Below are 19,874 nucleotides of genomic sequence, written 5' to 3' on the forward strand. Positions count from 1 at the left end.
GGGGGCGCCCGTGGAAGAGGGGTAAATTTTTTTTTTTGAAAAATGATTTTTTTTGTTTTTGAAAAACGAAAATAACTTAGGGGTAGGTTGGTGAAATAGGTGGGGGGTGGGGGGGCGCCCAGGGGAAGGGATAATTTTTTTTTTTGAAAATATATATATTTTTTTGTTTCTCGAAAACAAAAATTTTTTAGGAGTAGGTTGGTGGAAGGGTCGGGGGGTGGGGGTGTCTGTTGGGAGGGGTAAATTTTTTTTTTTTGAAACTTTTTTATTTAAATGGGTTAGAAGCATTTTTTCCAAATCATATTTGACCAAATCCATATTTGCCCATATTATATTTGGATGGATTGTAATCCAACCCATTTTTTCTCAATCCATATTCAACCCATCCAAATCCGATCCAACCATTTGCCACCCCTAAATGGAGTATCTATTTTTGGAGTAAAATTTTGCAGATTACTACTTTTTAGATGTTGCGCGGACTCTTCATATTTGCCGGCTAACCCGTCTCGACACGACAATGGTGCGGGTGCGGATGCGGGGTGCGTGTCGGATTCGGTCAATCCGATCTGAACACTTTCACCAAAGCCGAGAAAAGATTTGGGAAAAAAGATCAGTTTCTGGCGACGTCTTTGGAGAGTTGGCGGAGCTATTTTTATGATGAAGCTTGAGAAAGTTAAGAGGAAATACAGATTCTTTTTCATCTTTCTTGAAGAAGTACAGAGTTTTTACTTTCTCAAGCTTCGTTATAAAAATACAGATAAGAAAGAAAATTTTCTTGAAAAAGTACAAGGAAATCTAGAGTCTTTTATCTTTCTTGAAGAAATAAAGTCTTTTTTTTTTATCTTTCTTGAAGAAATACAGTCTTCTAAATTTTTCTTGAAAAAATATAGTCTTTTAAAATTTTCTTGTAAAAGAACTCCCAAAGATGAAGGGTTTCTTGAAATAAGTGTCATTTTTTATAAAATAAATTATATTTTTCAGATAATTTATTATATTTTCTCTCTTCCTTAACAAATATTTTTAGTGATACTTTATGCAATTGTTTAGTACTTAGTATGCATGGTATTATTCAATTGTATATATATCCCACTCAGGGCCACTGGAGGCATTACAAACCGGCCGCGTCTCCAGGGCCCCGTGGAGCTAACCGTGGTGCACCCGCCTTGAAACAGCGGGACCCGATGGGTACAACTAGTCTGGTTCGCAAAGCGATACTCGGAAATCACGACAAAAAAAAAGTATATAAATCCCACTTACTATTATTGATATAATTAGTTTTAGAGTTATGCTAAAAATAATAAGTTACTTTCAAATTTAGAATAGCTTTATAACTATAGTTTTATAATACTGAAATTTTTTAGCCGTATCCCCCACACCCATATCCATACTCGGATTCGCACCTCCGAATCTTAAAATTTGGATTTAGCCGAATTCGACTCTCGGATTCGCATCCGTCTCGGATACACGCACCCGAGTCCGAGCAACTTAGACCTCCACTATAGAAGGTTCTATCCTCGTTGAAGGTCATAGAAATAAAAAGCCGTTTATAACTGAAGAAAGAAAAATATGTTGTTTGTTATGGTTGTATTGAATTGCCAAAAGACTTTCTCAGAAGGGGTATCATATGATATTGTCCGGAAACTTCTCAACTGGCTTTTATTTATCCATTTATTTCTCGTCTCTGCTCAGGTTGATGATAAAAAGACAGTTGGTGAAGAATCATTTTCACGAATTGCTCCTGCTTGTGCTATTGTTGCAGACATTATAACAGTTCACAATCTTTTCGATGTCCTAGCAAGTTCATCAGGTCACCGGCTCCATTTTCTTATATACGACAAGTACCTTCGGAGTCTTGAAAAGTATGCTTCATTATTTGAGCATTAATTGCTGGACTCCACTTTACCTTTTTGTTCTTTGGGTAGTTTACTTTCTCACAAAAGATTGAAATCAAGCTGGTTACAGATTTTTCGAGATTACAGTCTAACCTTCTTATAGAGGCAGGGTTTGTATGAAAATTTTATGGCTGCTATAGTGAGGTGACGTTATATATTATACTGACATTTGATGTTTTGATCTCATTTATCTGTTATAAACAAAATTACCCTAATTTTTTTTAATGATTTTGTGCCAAGAAGAAGAAATGCATTTGTTAACAAAAACATAGAAAGAGTATGAATGTAAAAAAGGAAAGACCAATAGTTTTCTCCTGAAGTAATGACCATCACTGCTGGGCACCATTTGAGTACAATTTTTTTCCCTTTTGGATATCTGTACTTGAAATTTACTATGTGCATGACATTATTCATTAATGATGATTACGATAAATATTTTAATATTTATTCTTATACATAATATACTTTTTACAAAGTAATATTACACAATTGAATTACTGTTATAGAGGGGTAACTTTAGGAAGAGTGTACTGCTACTACAAATGCCACTGCTATTATAGGTATAATGCTGTCATAGAGAAGTAAAATATAGCATGAAAAATCGGTTTTGAAGAAAATCAGGCCCTTATTGTGAAATTTTGTTATAATGAAGGGGTGTATAACGAGGTTTGACTGGTTGATAGAATGTCTCCTGATGCTCAAAAGATGGTAAAGCATTAGTTTGATCTAACTTGGATAGCTGCTTAAAGATATTGTTTGATATGAAAATTTCATACATAGTGATAGGCTGATAGCGTAGCTAGAAATCTCGGGTATGCCAATTTGCATTCTCTTCAGTGTTGCTTTTCAATCTTGATGATCTTTGGGATCAATGCCATGCTTGTCCTAGCTCCATTATTGCAACAATTCACACATCCCCCGAAGTTGTCGGATTTTTGGAAGACAATATTCCTGCACTAAACCCACTTCTCCTTCTCCTGCATAGTTTACCTGTACCTTTTTGAAGTTTGCTGTAGGACTTGATAAGGCAGATAATCATTGAGGCGTTAATCGGAGTTCGACTAACATAGTTTATCCTCCTTTGACCCACTTGTCTCAGCAATCTATCTCAATTTTGTTTTCTATGATCTATAACGACCTGTTCTGGCAACAAAAGTTAGATAGAAGGCGGAGTGTCTCTCACTCTAGCAAACTATTTTCTAATTTTTTATTCTGAATTTGGTCCAAATGTTACAGTTTTATTGGTTAAGGTATGGCTAGAATATACGAGAGAGGAATTCGTATGGTTATCAAATAGCTATCCTACTTATGAAATTAATTATCTTAACAAAAGTATCAGACAAAATTTGTTGTGATTCTGGCCTTATAATTTATATTATAAAATATATGATTTAAGTTTCTGTCAGGATCAAAAAATGAGATATTTGTCTCCCGTTGGGTGCTGTCTCTCCCACCCTCCCGTGTTAACAGAAGCGTCATGATAATTATGTTTTTGAGGAACTTTACATACATTGTTTGGATGCACTTGTTAACTTGCTTTTGATATGAAGTCTTGGTATATCTAGAGTAAATCTGGGGCTTGATGAATGATTACTAATAAGTTATTTCCTCATTCCTTTTTATACTGCAGGGTGATAAAGGCGGTCCAGAATTTCAGTGGACCTCAATTGGTGTCCAACCTTTCACTTGCAGAGGAAGAGATAGTGCTAGAGGTGGATGGTACAGTTCCCACACAACCAGTTTTGGAACATATTGGAATATCTGCATGGCCTGGTAAGCCATAGCCGTTTTTTCTCAAAGGATGATTGTATATCTGATGCTTTGAACACTATAACTCTACTAAAATCATCTCTGATAGTTCATTTCTTTTGAAATATGAAACAAAAGATGCTTCTGAATTTTAATGACTTCCTCTGCTCTGAAAATTTAAAATTGCATATAAATGAAGGAATTTCTGATAACAATTGTTTTGCAAATGACAGTTTCTTGTTGTGGACGCATTTGTGGGCAAAACATATGTGCGACAGAGAGCCAAAGCCCAATAAATTAAGAATTTAATTATATTGTTAGTAGTTTTCTTACTATTGTAGAATAGGAAGAGTTTGATTGTGTTCTTAGTCTAGAATAAGATTTATGTTTCGTAGTTTCGTAAGGCTACCTATTGCTGGAACAAGATTCCTATTTAAAGGAGGATTTAGAGGAATAAGAAGTACACAGATTTCCAACCAAAAACAAGAGGTAAGTGTACTCTCTTCCATTGAACTCTAAAGTTTCAGCTTTCCTTGATGAGTTAAATTCATATACAAAAATTGGTCGATCTAGGAATTCAAACAAAGGCAAGGGAAAAATCATCAAGGCAATTGATTTTGATTTTCCTGTTCATCGTCCTGTGACTGTGACGAACAATACTCGTCCACTCACAAGTGCAAAAGCCTTCTCTAACTGGAATCAGATGATTCAGTTGATGATGGATTACGGAAGTGATAGATGACTGCCCGGAAATTTCTTTACATGCAATTACTGGTCAAAGGCATGCACAGACTGTGCGATTCCCTGCTCTCATTACTGGACATCACATGCTTTGTCTTATTGATTCTAGAAGTACCCACAATTTGACAAGTTCTATAACTGCTACTTGATTACTCCTTGATATTTTCTCCTTGCACAAAAACAGAATCTCCATTGCTAATGGCGAGAAGGTTCCATGCTTTGGGATCTACAAAAGGGTAACAATTTCTATTGGTGAACATAGCTTTTTGTAGGCCTTTACATTATTCCATAGGGTGGATTTGATATTGTTTTGGGAGTTAAGTGGATATAGTCCTTGGGTCCTATACTTTGGGAATTTGCGGCACTTACTATGGGTTTTTTGGGGGAAGGGAAATCAATGTTGTTTAAGGGACAACAATGGTATTGTTGGAAGGTGTTAGGCATGCATTGGAAGTCATTAATTTAAGTATTTAATTATTTATTTAGTAACTATTTATTATTCTAGAATAGGGTTTATATTTCATAGTTTTATAAGGATTAGTTTTAAGTTATAGTTATTAGTTTGGAATAGGATTTAGGTTTCCTACTTACATAAGAATTATATTTTCTATTGATGTAATAAGACTCCTATTTAAAGGGGCTTTTGATGAATAAATCAGTAAGTCATAATTCAACAAAAATCAAGAGATCAAAGTTCTCCTTCTAATGAATTCTAAGGTTTCAGTCTCCCTTTAATGAGTTGATTTATATATCGCCCTGTGAATCGATCCTTCCCTAAAGATTCATAACGATTTGGAATCAACACAATTAGAACCCATAAGGAATTGATTGAATAACTAATCAATTTTGGGTAATTGAACTTGGAGAATTTAGGAAATCTTGGGGCTCAGTGGGTAAATGGAGCCCTTGATGAAACCCTACATACGTCGAGGATCAAAGCCCAAAAGCAAAGGATCAAGAAAACCTTGAAGACAAAACCCTAGAAATCCCTTGAGAGCTTGGAGAGAAAACCTTGCAATTTTTGGGGATTTTGGGGGATGAAAGGGAACGGGTAGTTTTCTAGGAGTAAAATCAGTTATAGGGTCTATCTATGTATTAAAACTACGTAGTATAGATATTAGATGCATAGGATAAGTCCCAAATACCTTTAATAAATGTTGTTCAACTTTGGCATGAGTTACTGCGGCCTAAAATTGGCCAACTTCCTACGACACCATTCTACGTACCTTCTAAACTCATGGTCCGTAGACCTCAACTTTTAACCGAAAATTTCACTAAGTTTGAATCACTTCTGTGGGTGCTTCCTACAATCCGTAGAACGTTCAATGATCCGTTAATCCTTCTCGTAGACTAAAGTCTCAAATTAATTTTTTTGAATCCTCATGCAGATCAGTCCTACGACTCATCAAACTTTATATGACACTTCGTGTCAAGCGGTAGGTCCAACATTAGGAACTTTAAATTCCAAAAACTCACACCCCAGGTCTACGACTAACTTCCCACGACTTGTAGGACTTCCTACAATTTGTAGATGATACTAGTAGGCCACTGCATCAAACAAATTTATGCACTTCTCTTTTCTTTTCTGAACTTTCCAACTTCCAAGATGTTATAAAAGGGTACAATGAAGGTTAGTATTATGAGTGAACTATATAACTTTTTGAAATGCAATATGTTGATTAAGAGGAATAAGTTCGCAGTTGGTGTTGCATCTGGTGCAAGACATGAATTTTCTAGGCATGATGTCGAATGTGGACAACAACAAAATAACATACCTCGTGAAATCCCACTAGGTGGGGTCCGGGAAAGGCAGAGTGTATGCAAACGTTGTTGCTACCTCGTTGAGGTAGAGAGACTATTTTGAAAGACCCTCATCTCAAGTGCATTAAACCCAATAAAGAAAGGAGAAAACAATGAAGTAAACATAGCAAGGAAAGTAGTGCAAAGTCTACAACAAAATAGTGTGATAATTGAAACACAATATAACAACATATGACCACACATATAAGGGTAAGACTAGCCAATGTTGTGAAAGGTGATCGCCTCATCGCTAATGGTGAGAGGCAAGGCAACCCTTCATCGTCTTTTAGCTTTCAAGCAGCATTTTTCAAAAGGCGACGCCATGATGATAATGGTGGCGAGAAAGGCGTCGCTTTTCTTATAAAAGGCGATCAATTTAGGGTTTTAAAAGTCAAAAGGTAATAATTCTCGTTCTTGAAAATCCACGCTTTTCCAAACCCAGAAAACAGACGGAATTCTAGGATTCCTCCTGGAGGCAAATACTTTTATGCATAGCTCTTCTGGTTGAGCCACACCATCCTCTATTCTCGTAAGATGATACACACTAGCTAACAGCCCGCCAGGCGCTACATCATAGGCACATTGAGAGCGTAGATAGTTGTACCCATATACCTTAGACTGTGACTGCTACTCCAACCACTTGAGTAGACTTCTCGAGGACTAGCTAGACTAATTAGGCAACTCCAAAACCAACCAATTCACATTTCTTCTTTTCTTCTTGAAATTTCTTCTTCCTCTATTTCTTATGTTCTGTTCTTTTCTCATTCTAGTTCTAGAATTTTAATATTTACGGTATATTTTTCGGTTTTTGTATTGGATATTTGCTAATATGTTATTGCTATTGAGATTTTTCTTATTTTTATATGTGCAATGAAATATTTTAATTTTTTGGTATTAATTGGAGCCGCACTTCAGAAAGGCGAGCGCCTCGCCTCTCGCTCACTTTGTTGCAAGGCAGGCCCTTGTCGCCTTTTGTCACCTTTCGCCGTCCAAAACACCGCGACTGGTACTAGGACTTGCACTAACAAGCCTAAACCTTCGCAAAGCAAGACACCAATCTATCCTCCTAGCCTTTTACCCTAATACGCGACCTCCACTCCTTTCTATCTAGAGTCATGTCCTTTTTAATAAGAAGTTGCATCACCTCATGTCTAATTGCCTCTTCCCAATACTTTTTTGGCCTACTTCTACCCCTCCACATAAGTCCAACATCCATTCTCCCACACCTTACTGGGGCGTTCGCGCACCTCCTCTTCACAAGCCCAAACCATCTCAGCTTCGCTTCTATCATCTTGACAACCACAACGGCCACTCCCACCTTTTCCGGAATACCTCATTCCTTATCTTCTCGTTCCTAGTATGCCGCGGATGCTTCTCCGCAACATGTATCTTTAGGACATGTGAGTTCTTGACTGTCTAATACTCCACCCTATACTACTAGGACGGTCTAATCACCATTCTATAGAACTTAGTTTTAAGTTTAGGTGGTACTTTCCTATCACAAAACACACACACAAGAGGCCCGAGGCAAGCCTCCATTCCATCCTTGCCTCTTATATGTGATGTGTGACATCATTGATGATGTCCCTACTATCCTAGATTACACGGACTCAAGATACTTAAAACTATCTTTTTTTGGAAAAATCTGTGGCATGCCTCACTCCCAAGTTTGTTCCAGAAAAGTTGTTTTTTCAAAATAAGAAAAGCGACCACTTAGTTGCTATCTCGCTTCACGCTTCTGGATAGATACTACCGCTTCATTCACTTTGCATTGCTCAACGCTCGCCTTGCTTCGCTTCATCGCCTAAACTGATATTTTCACAATACTGGCTTAAGCTGCTAGATCCTTATTATTTACTTAATTTTTTCTTCAACTTATCCATTCACATGAGGGTTTGATTCTTTTTCATAGAGCAATCATGTGAAAATTCTTTTTTGATAATTGTCAGCGGTGAGGCTGGATAGATGGACCTTAGTGTGTAACCATTTCATCTAAAAACTTATTTTGTATTAGTTGCTAAGATGCTTTATTCTTCCTATTTCATTTTCATTCAGGAAGGTTGACATTAACTAACCATGCTCTCTACTTCGAGTCTGGGATGGGCTTATACGACAAGGCAGTGCGGTATGATCTAGCATCCGACTTGAAACAGATCATTAAGCCTGAGCTTACTGGACCTTTAGGTGCTCGCCTTTTTGATAAAGCTGTTATGTACAAGTCGTCATCTATGTAAGCTTAATGTTTTCAGTTGAAGCTATATACCTTAATTCACCAGGAACTTCTAACTTTAAGTTAGTACAGGATGGATCCTGCATATTTTGAATTTCCAGAATTTAAAGGAAGTTCAAGACGGGACTATTGGTTAGATATTTGTCTCGAGATTTTCCATGCGCACAACTTTGCTCGGAAGTATAAACTCAAAGAGGATCAGCAGTCCGAAGCACTTGCTAGGGCTGTTCTTGGAATTTACAGATACAAGGCAGTCAGAGAGGCTTTTAAGGTATCTTCTTCCAATTACAAAACCCTACTGTGTTTTAACTTAGCAGAAAGTCTTCCTAGAGGAGATGCGATCTTGGAAACTTTATCAAGCCGCTTGAAACTCATGAACTCTGCCGGCAATCGACGTGGATTATTGGGTTCTCCTAGTGCAAGGAGACAGGTGATACACCCAGTATCACGGGTGTCACTTTGTAGACTTGGAATTATCTCATGCAAGGAGGTCGATATAATTGGAGAAGCAACAACGTTAGTAGGAGATGTCTTTGTTGGTGAGGTAAATCCTCTGGAAAATGCGGTCAAGCAGTCAATGAAAAACATTGGAAGAGCTGAAGCTGCACAGGCGACAGTTGACCAAGTCAAAGTTGAAGGAATTGATACTAATGTAGTGGTAATGAAGGTATAAATGAACCCCTTAACCTTTTTTTTTTTTTTTTTTGCTTAATGTATCATTCCTCTGTTCAGGAGATTGCTGCTGCTTGTTCTCTTATTGATAGTTGATCCCTGCTAAGTACACTTCTGCATACAGGAAGACTGTTTTATGTAGTGAGTTACTTCAGCTCATCCTATGTTTAAAAGCTGTGCAAAGTTGGAATACTGCACTCTTTTTTCCTAGGGAACTAAGAAGGTAGCATGATTGTTCTTCAGCCGTTCGTATGTCTTCTGTACATCTTTTATTTTAGAGTAGTAAGTAGTTAGCTGGTCCACTTATTTGTGGCTCCCTTTGTTGCATTTGCTTGTTATTCTTAAATTAGAACTAAGGAGTTCCTGCACCCTACCTTTGAAAGTATCACATCATAAATGGGGTATTTTGTATCTTTGCTTCTTACTGTAAAATGTGAATTTTGAGATGAGTAGTACTACATGATCTTTCTTCATTCCTCAGGATGACATAATGTTTGAGTTGTGATATGTTGTTGCCGCTTATTGCTTAGAAGCTTATTTAGTTGCTTCATTCCTCAAGATTACACTTATTTTTTTCCCGCAGGAGCTGCTTTTTCCTCTCATCAAACCAATGAACCAACTTCAACTATTAGCTTCATGGAAAGATCCGTGGAAGTCGATTTTATTTATGGTGTTTGTAAGCTATGCTATAATCAGGTATCGAATACTTAATTCTTCCCTTGCTTTTTTGTTAGACAGAAATCAAATCCAAGATGTCGTAGGATTATACAAATATTTTCTTGGCAATATTTCAATAACAACTCTCTGTCCCTTGAAATTCTAGTTCTATAGTATTTACAACATGAACTTCAAATTCTACTATCTTTAACTAAATTGAGTCTAGTACATCAATTAAGGATATAGTATCATTTGAGTATAGTTGATTACACCAAAAACATAGTAGCATAAGACAATTTAGTTTGACTTTTTGCATACTATTCTCAACACTATCGAAAGCTCTAGAGTTCCTTTCCTTCCATATTGCCCACCATATGCTAGCTGGGACAATTCTTCATCTGTCTCTATTCTTGGATTGCTTTCATGCTTCCTCTCAACTCTGAATTGTTTCTGTGATCTTGGCAGGCATGGTCCATGACATACCCTTAAGGCTCAGGAATAACCTCCATAGTTGACTTATCATTTTGCAGTGTAGAAAGAGATGGTTAACTGTCTCAGCAATTTCCCCACAAAAGAAACATCTAGAACATATTCGTATCCCCTTTTCTTTAAGTTGTCTTGAGTCAGTACAACCTCCTTGGCTAACTACCAAACAAAAAAAGCCAGTTTGAGTGGAATTTTAGACTTCAGATTCCTCTTCATGACCAGTGACTTTGAGGCTGATTGGTGTGGTTCAACCAGTTGTATGCACAACCCACCTTAAAGCTGCCCCTTCGATTGCCTTTCCACCACAAAATGTCCTGACCTCCTTCCAGTCCATTAAATTGCCCAATGGTGTTGAAAAAATCTGCTACCCTTTGAATCTCCCAATCATTTAATTGTCTTCTAAAGATGAAGTTCCACCCTTGAGGAGTCTAGTGAGATTTACTATAGTTTTCTATTGGTGAGATACCAGAGAGTTATCAGGATACAAGGCCTCTAGCCTACCTGGCTCATGTCGAGCATCTTTCCAAAATTCTGTTTTCATCTCCATTCCTCACTTTGATCTGTGTGTTAGCCTTAAACTTGGACCACAGAGATCTAATGGATCTCCATACACTAACCCCATATGCTGTAGTCACTTCTTTGGTCATCCAGTTATCTTCCTCTTCACATTTAGCTTTAATGACTTCCTTCCAGTAGGTATGCTCTCCATTGTTGAACTTCAATAACCATTTCATCATAAGGGCTTTGCTTTGATTCAGCAAATTCCTTATTCCGAGGCCTCCATGCTTCTTTCCCACTATCACAGCATCCCATTTAACCAAGTTGTAGCCTTTCCTCTCACTCTTTCCTTGCCAAAGAAATTTTCTTCTGGTTTTATCCAACCTAGTGATTACACTTTTGGGAATTGGAAATACTGCATCATATAGGTTGGTAGTGAATCAAGAACAGAATTAATCAAGGTCAACCTGCCACTACGGAGAGATATTGTAATTTCCATCTTGCTAACTTCATTTCACATTTCTCAACCACATTGTTCCAGATTTCATATGACTGAGATTTGGCCCCCAAAGGCATCCCAAGATATGATGTAGGCAGTGCTCCAATTTCCCCTCCCAGAACCGCATTTAATGCTTCCATGTTGTGTACTTCATTAATTGGAAAGAGGTGGCTTTTCCTCCAATTAATGTGTATACCAGTGGGGAGTCCATTGCATCAAGAGTATAGAGATTGATTGGGCCCAAGGACCCTTTTAGTAAACCAGGAATATAGTTAACAAAGAGGTATCTAAGTTGCTCCTTTCTTCAGGCTTGGCGAGGGGGAGGGGCGTACGGACCACTCCATTCGAAGTCTCACAAATGTTGCACCCTGGCAGCAAAGCGAACCACTAGAATTCGGAGCCGGTGATCTGTTCGGCCTAAGATCCTCTCTCTCCTTCAAACAACACTAGGATCACCCTTAACATCTTTAGTTGGCCTTCATCAGCATCACATAATATCAATGTGTCATCCGCGTATTGTAGATGGGTAATTTCCACATTATCAACTTCCGGTCTGCTGACTTCAACACCTCTAAGCCATCCCCTCACTTTAGCTGATTTGATCATATTGTTCAGTCCTTCCATAGCAATTAGGAAAAGGAAAGGAGACAAAGGGTCTCCCTGCCTTAGTCCCCTCTCTGCACTAAAGAAACCAACAGGGGATCAATTCACAAGTACTGAGAATCTCACAGTAGTGATACAATGTCTGATCCATTGGATCCACTTCTTCCCGAATCCCAATCTCCCCATTGTGGTCAAAAGATATTCCCAATTAACATGGTCATAGGCTTTCTCCATGTCAAGCTTACAAAGTATTCCTGGTTTCTTTTGCTTTTGTCTGGAATCCACTGCCTCATTAGCTATCAACACTGCATCCATGATTTGTCTTCCTTGGATAAAAGCCACAACTGAAATTCTCCTTTTAAGATGTGTATTGTCATCCCTTCCTATTCCTCATTACCTTGTTATAGAAATCTGTTGCGACTCTTCAAAGGTTTCCAAATAAATCACAATAGCTTGAGTATGGGAGAAGGCAATGTTGTGTATTACCTAGTTCTTGTATTGTTTCAAATTTTAACAACAGTTGAAACATAAGTTGCTCGGACTCGGGTGCGGGCGTCCGACACGGGTGCGATCTACATGTCGGATCTGTCATGATCTAATTTTTAAGATTCAAAGATATGGATCTAGATACGGATACGGGTGAGCGGACTTCGGCAAAAAAAATCAAAATATATTACTAATATGTTGAGCATACCTACGCCAACATTAGTTTCCATTAAAAATATGTGCCTTGGGAGCATATATATTAATCTGTAATTTACAATTAAATAATTATAATGTTTATCCACACTAATGAACCCTAATTTACTTTAATTTATAATTATAATGTTTATCCTCATTTATAAACTCAAATGAATAGGTAATATTTATCTCATATAACCAAAACAATATGTATATATATTCATAAAAAATCTGAATAATAATAATAATAATAATAGTAATTAAACATGGCAGCTAGTAAAGGACTAAAATTCAATTTAAAATAATAAATTAGTCTTCTCGGTCGTCTTCAACTCTTCTTCATCTTTGTTCCTTTGCAGCTCTGCTTCCTCTTCTCGCCTCCATCTTCTCCCCAAACAAGTTCTCTGTATCTTTGTTTTTCCCATTAATATACAGCTTAGTACTCACGAGTCACGACATGCAAAGTCTAGAAGTCCACCACGTCATCACCGGTTCTCAGTTTCTCTGTTCCAAAATAGAAATTGTAGACCCGCAACAGCCACATGAACAAAAAGATTTACCAAGAAAAAAGCTTCAAAGGAGACAAAAGGATGTATAAATTACTTTATAAGAGCAGGATTGAAGGTATTTTGTTTCAGGTCTACTCAGATATTTACTTTTGAGTTGTCAAAGTTGCCTTTTTTTCTCCAAAATCTTGGCCAATACACCCGATCTCGTCTGACAGAATCTGACATAGATCCAACACCCTTACCCGTGTCAGTGTCGTGTCGACACGGTTGCGGCACAAAAATTGCCGAGTCCGAGCTACTTAGGTTAAAAAAAGCATGTAAATTGAGTTTGACAACATAGGTTTTTCTATTATGTGAATACACATTGCTCTCCTCTTTTTAGGAAGCCAGATTCCCCTTGCAAACCCATAAAGTCTCTTCCTTTCTCATCTTTACATAAAGACTAGTAATATATTATTATATGAATCAACCAGTTAACCTACATCTATATACGAAAGCATATGAAGATAATATTCAGTTGGCTTGTGAATTGTAAAACAAGTAGTTAGCTTGTGAATACTTGAAGTAGGAGAAAATACATTTTTTTGAGTATATAGAGCACCAAGGGTTGTGTTGGCCAAAAAGGGATGGTCTAGATTAACTATCCCTCTCGACTGGCTAGTAGCTACGGGTTGATGAATGAGCTCACTACACTTTTGTTAAAATAGGAATACGAACAAGAATAATATATACAATCCTACTTAGAATAGGAATAGTATATATATATAAATCCTACGTAGAAAAAGATTGTTTTGTAGTGTCCTAGTTGGAAAAGTAGTCTAATATAGTTATTTTTTATTTTTATACAAACGTACTGCATTTTATTCGTCTTAACTCAAAAGTACAATGATTTGAGGGAGATACAGAAAGTGGCTTACTTCTCCCTAATCTTAAAGGATTTAAACTCCTATTTGATATGAATAAAATGCAAAAGATGATTGAAACCTTGGTCATAACCAAATGACACCAAGTTTTCCAATCTAGCAATTAGGGGTAGGCATTCGGTATTTCGGTTCGGGTTCGGTTTTTTTTTCGGTTTTTTCGGTTTTCGGTTTTTGTAAATTGTGTACCGAATACCGAACCGAAAACCGAAAAACCAAAACCGAAATACCAAAAAAATTCGGTTCGGTACGGTGTTTCGGTTTTCCGGTGTTTATGCCCAGCCCTACTAGCAATATGTCAAATGGTACCATCTCCTCAACATGGAACATCACGAGACAAAAATGGGATAAGAGTTGGATCAATACCATGTATTGGAACAACAAGTCCCTTTTAAAATGAACTTCATCCTTTGGAGAGCCCTGAGGGATGAAATTCCTACTGATTCAAATCTGATAAGGATGGGCATCCATGCCCCCTGAAGGTGTTGTTGTTGCAAGAATCCCTGAGAAGAAGATATTGTTCATCTGTTCTGTTCTGGAGAGTTTGCAAAAGAGATATGGTCAATCCTGTGTGGTCCATTTGGTATCTCGTATTTAAACATTCCATTGAGACTTCTGCTCAGGAACTGGTGGACCTGGAAAACTAGAAATTCGGTCCTAGCCTTAATTGTGAAATATCTCCTTATTGTAGCTACATGGGAACTATAGAAAGCAAGATGTGGGGCGAAGTATGGAAAAGAACAATATAGTGTCAGGAAGTGCATAAATCAGATTGCTGTTACTTTAACTCATCTGGTGGCTAGCCAATTTGTGAATGTGAAGCTGATGCCTAACTGGGAGTATATTGTGTATCTGAAGATGAGTAATATTATCAGTAGGAGGAGAGTTATGGTTAAATGGAGTAAACCATCAACTAGATTTGTGAAACTAAACTCAGATGGTAGTTGCAACACTGATCTCTGTGGAGGTGGAGGGGTGATTAGGGATTGCGAGGGGCATCTTCTTTTTGTTTGCTTACTAAATCTTGGAGAAGGCACTAGTAATTGGGCTGAAGCTATGGCACTGTTATATGGCATAAGGTGGTGCATCAACAATAAATATGAGTTTATCTTTGCAAAAAGTGACTCAAAACTTCTAGTAAATTGTGTCAATGATCAAAATTCTGCTCCATGGAAGAGCAGAAAGATGTGGAGGAACTAAAAGCCCACATGGAGAATACAGGTTATATTTTGCGACATTGTTACAGAGTGGCCAACAAGGTTGCTGACAAACTGGCATTGATTTGCCTTACTAATCAACAGAGCACTATGTTTACAACCTTTGCTGAGCTTCCTAGAAGGGCCTTATGACTATGGATAGATGGAATATGGCTAACTTCAGAACTATCCAAAAAAAGAAGACAAATCATTTGGGACCCGCCTTAATATAGTGTCTATAAATAGGGTTGCAATGCAATAATGTAGATACAAAGTTCGGGAAAATTGGAAGATGAATCTTTTCCCGGAGTTGGAACAACTTGTTCTTCCTGACCCGATTCAACGCCAAAAAAGGGCTTGTCCTTACCAAAAAGTACTCATATTTCTTGAAGAAAGGGGCGAACTAAGGATATCGTGCTTGCAAGGAAGCATGCAAGTGGGTGAACGCATCACCGGCCAAGGTAGTCACTTGGAACATAGGTAGAGAATCAAAGAGCTTCCGCTGCCGGCGGGCGGCTATTACCCATATATACCATCCATATGGTGAATATGGTTATGTTAACAAAAGTAGGGTCATCGACACATGCATTAACCCCATATTCAGGGGAAGAAAACACTGTCCACCGTGTGTCAATTTTCGTGATTTTTAAGGGGTTGTTTTGTGTCGAGCTCATTTCTATCAGTGTTTATGTAAGCATCGTGCCATCTTACTGGTGACTACTTTTTATATCTAATTTGTCTAGCACTGTCATCCTTCCGGTGATTACTTTTTTCCTATCTAATTTGTGTAGCGTCGTGACATCCTTCCGTTGACTACTTTCTCTTATCTAGTTTGTGTAGCACTGTCCTATACCTTCTATCCTTCAGGTGACTAGTTATCTATATCTAATTCTGTAGCATCGTGCCATCCTTCCAGTGACTACTTTCTCATATCTAATTTGTGTAGACTCTGTCAATTTGACTACTTTCTCATATTCGATTTGGGTTAGATGGGTGTAATTGGGTTGGATGGGTTTTGGGTTCTTATGTGGTGGGTTGGGTTTTTCATTTAGAGTGTGCCATGTGTTGGTTCTGTCAAATGACATCTCCTCATCATGTAATTGGAAACCACGAGTTGGTTTGATGTCTCTTGAACTTGTGAAACCTAAGTTTCTCAGGTTAAGGTGTGGTGTTCGATACGGGTGCGAATCTAGAGGTCGAATCCTATCTAAATATTTAGATTATGGGATACGGATCCATGTATGGGTACAATTGCGCACTAAGGGGTAACCTGAGATAAGGTATGGAAGCAGTCTGATTATTTCCACTTGAGTCGACTTAAGTCTTTCTCTCCTCGAGATTTAGCTAAAAGTAATCGAAATAACTAAAAAGAGTTATAAATTATAGGATATTATGTGGAAAAATTGACAATAAAATCTGGATCAAGTGGAGAATCTTGGAAGGGGATAAAAGGAAATGGAGTGACAATATAAATTTTTATATACAAGGTATTCCATTTTGTTCAATTTCACCTAAGTTTTTGTTTTGCGCTCAAAAACTCATTGAATCTGTCCAAAATTTCCCTCTCGAATTTGGTCGAAGTACCCAAAAACTATTGACCAGGTATGGATCCCACACCCACCCATGTCTGTCGACAGGGTGTGGCACCAAAAGTGAATATAGTCCAAGCAACTTAGTGTGAAACTGTATTATGGTTTTCCTAAACATGACAAACGTAAAAACAATCTTCTCTAAGTTGGTGGTTGCTACAAAATCTTGTTCAATGGAAGAATCATTACTTGATGCTATCCACTAGGATGAGTTCCACTTGAGATCTGTATCTTTTGTAGTTAGACAAATGATCCCACTCATTGGAATTGAGCTTTGCGTCATTTTCTTTAATTTTTATTTATGTTTATTATTTAATTAGGATTGTTTTAAATGGAGCGACATGGTTTGTTAAGACTCATATAGCCGACCCAACTTGCTTGGAATTAAAGCGTAGCCATAGTTCTTTTTAGTTAAAAATAGAATAGCTACCCTTGTCTTTAGTTAGGAATAAGGTTTTATTCATTAGTTACAGAAGGTTTTACATAATCATATATTCTTGCTTAGAGAGGAGAGTTCTAGTAGTTTTGGACTTTTAGGAGTTTAATCAGGTTATCATAAACTTTGTTTGGAAGATTTTATGAGAAGTACCTGATGAAAAATCTCACTCTTCCTCTCCTGTTCTTGGCTTCTCATCTTAACTTCTATTCTCTACCACCCGTGTCTCGCTTTTCTTATTTTTGTTGCTACATCCAGTTTAGCATACAAAAGTGATTTCCTAGCATCATAATGTTGGAGTAAGATTCAGTTCCACTATAATCCTTTCAAGTTGGGATGCAAATCGATCAGGTTCCTTAGGTTTGAGATGACCGAAAAGTTTTGTGCTTTTACCTGACAATTCTGACTTTTGGCATTGTTTCTATATATGCTGACTCGATCCTTTTCTTTTGGTCCCTAGCTGTTCTGAAATGTTACATTTTTTATATGCAGGGAGTGGATAAAATATGCATTGCCTTCATTGTTGGTTGTGCTTGCAGTTATCATGTTTTGGCGTAGGAATGTGAGGAAAGGGAAGCCATTAGAACCACTAAAAGTCATAGCTCCTCCTCCAAAAAATGCCGTTGAGCAGCTCTTGATATTGCAGGAAGCTATTACTCAACTTGAGGCATTAATCCAAAGTGGCAACATTATTCTGCTAAAAGTACGAGCTCTCATTTTTGCTGTTCTTCCACAGGTATTATCATCTGTTTCCCTAATCCTAAGCTGCTATTACCCAATCCAATATTTGGGTTTGATATTGCCATTTCTTTATTCTTAGCATAAATGCAACTTGAAACTCAATACATGTGAGGGGATTACAATTTAATTGTTTGAGATGTTTAATGCATATATAAAGGGATTGTGGAAGTCGAGGAATAGTTGGACCTCAAAGAAGCTCTAGACATTTGATACAAAATTGTTTTCTTGCCATTGATAATGTTGAGAGTCGATATACGTCGGTGTATTGTACTTCATGGATTGCAATATTTAATGCATACATGGAAGTGATGGAAAACCCAGTTGATGCATTTCCTTTGTTACAGGTTTCTTTTTGAAGTGACAATCGATAACAACCACGATTTGATTCCATCACTCATGGTCGTATTTTCACGATATAGATGATTTCCCTTTGTCCACAACATAGATATCATATGGTGACAAAAGGAAGTAGTACTAGAGTTGTTATTTGTTTCCCGTCAGAAACTTTAGGAAACATTTGTTTCCCTACACCATAATGGTGTATTTATAGGCAATCAGTTAAAGTGGAAGTCTAACTAATAGTTTAATGACTTACTAGCACCCCTTACTGGTAGATGGGGCACAATATTCTCCCGACCTACCAATAGCTGGACTTGAAGAAGCTCTAGAGATTGAATGCGGGTCCTGTTTTTTTACTGTAATAATTGAAATAATGGCCTTGATAACTTGGAAGGTTAGCTTAGAAGTTAACTAGATATTTACAAGTTCTCCCTAAGCTGAATTATTGAACTCGCTACAAAAGGAATGTGTTAGGATTATTTAAGTTACATTTGTAGTTACACTTGGCTCAAAGTATTCACTCTTGGTTTATTTTCTTCATCTTTAGGCAACTGACAGGACAGCTCTTTTACTGGTGATCGTGGCCTTGTCTTTTGCTTTTGTGCCACTCAAATATTTGATTCTTTTTGCGTTCGTGGAGTCTTTCACAAGCAACATGCCTCTGAGGAAAATTAGCAGTGAAAGAGACCTTCGAAGGGTTAGGGAGTGGTGGATCAGGATACCAGCAGCCCCCGTGCAACTTATCAAACCTGACGACAAAAAAGACAAGACGAGTAAAAAACCTATATTCAAAAAGGAGAAGAAGCATGAAGAGTAGGAGTTAATGTATGTACGGTCCTTTATTGCTATATTTCAATGAAGATAGATGGCATAAAGTGAATGAAAATCAATTTGACTTGGTAAAAGAGTTCTTGGTTTCTGTTTGTGTTATGCAACTAAATTAGTGATTATATGATATTCTTGAATGTTAATGAAAAAACTAAGTGGGCAGAATTGGACTTTTTTTTTAATCAACAATGAAAACACTACTTTGACACAGAACCCAACCTTGACTTTCAATTCAAGACCCGACTTTTGATTGGGGACCAACTCTCACACCCAAATGGGATTTGACTTTTGAACTAGGATATGACCCCAATACTCGACTTTGATGAGCAATTTAGGAACTTAGCATGACACCTGTCTAGGACCCAAAACTCGACTTAGACAACCGATTTGGAACCGCATCCCGGCACCTGACTTGGAACCTAACATGGACACCCAATTTAGGATCTGACCTCGTATTCTGACCAAGATCCTATTGTAGTGCTCAAATATCCATTTTAAAACCAAGTAAAAGCGACAACCATCATAGCTAATAAAAATATCCAACTAAGAGTTGGGTCGAATCCCTAAGAGAATGGTATGTCCCACACAATTCCATTAAGAAATTTAGACTATAACTCATTTATTTGTAATAATAAAAGAAAGTGGGTGGAAGATTTTACCAATTCAATAAAAAAAAATTGGTTATCAATTGTAACAATTAAACTTAGATTTTGGAGAATACAAGAGTTAACAAGCAATTTAGGGGTGCGGGGATTGAAAATCAATATCAAATAGGGGGTTGTGTTGCTCTATAGTAGTGAACATTCAT

At 37.5% G+C, this 19,874-nt stretch overlaps 1 protein-coding gene across 5 annotated transcripts in view; it reads left to right on the forward strand.

Moving 5' to 3' along the window:
* The window catches only part of LOC107011517, a 30,774-nt gene extending 11,543 nt beyond the window's left edge, over window positions 1-19,231 (forward strand). For 4 of the 5 annotated variants that reach the window (XM_015211048.2, XM_015211049.2, XM_027914613.1 and 1 more), the window contains 7 exons: window positions 1,690-1,859; window positions 3,523-3,665; window positions 8,238-8,412; window positions 8,485-9,079; window positions 9,668-9,780; window positions 17,651-17,894; window positions 18,786-19,231. In XM_015211048.2, coding sequence (XP_015066534.1) covers window positions 1,690-1,859; window positions 3,523-3,665; window positions 8,238-8,412; window positions 8,485-9,079; window positions 9,668-9,780; window positions 17,651-17,894; window positions 18,786-19,055 — 1,710 coding nt within the window. In that variant the 3' untranslated portion in view covers window positions 19,056-19,231. Of the gene's footprint in view, window positions 1-1,030; window positions 1,239-1,689; window positions 1,860-3,522; window positions 3,666-8,237; window positions 8,413-8,484; window positions 9,080-9,667; window positions 9,781-17,650; window positions 17,895-18,785 lie in introns of those variants that run through there. The other variant, XM_027914611.1, reaches the window with a different exon arrangement.
* The last annotated feature ends 643 nt before the right edge of the window (window positions 19,232-19,874 follow it).

The sequence above is a fragment of the Solanum pennellii genome, chromosome 2 (assembly GCF_001406875.1).
Source record: "Solanum pennellii chromosome 2, SPENNV200".
Classification (NCBI taxonomy): Eukaryota; Viridiplantae; Streptophyta; class Magnoliopsida; order Solanales; family Solanaceae; genus Solanum; species Solanum pennellii.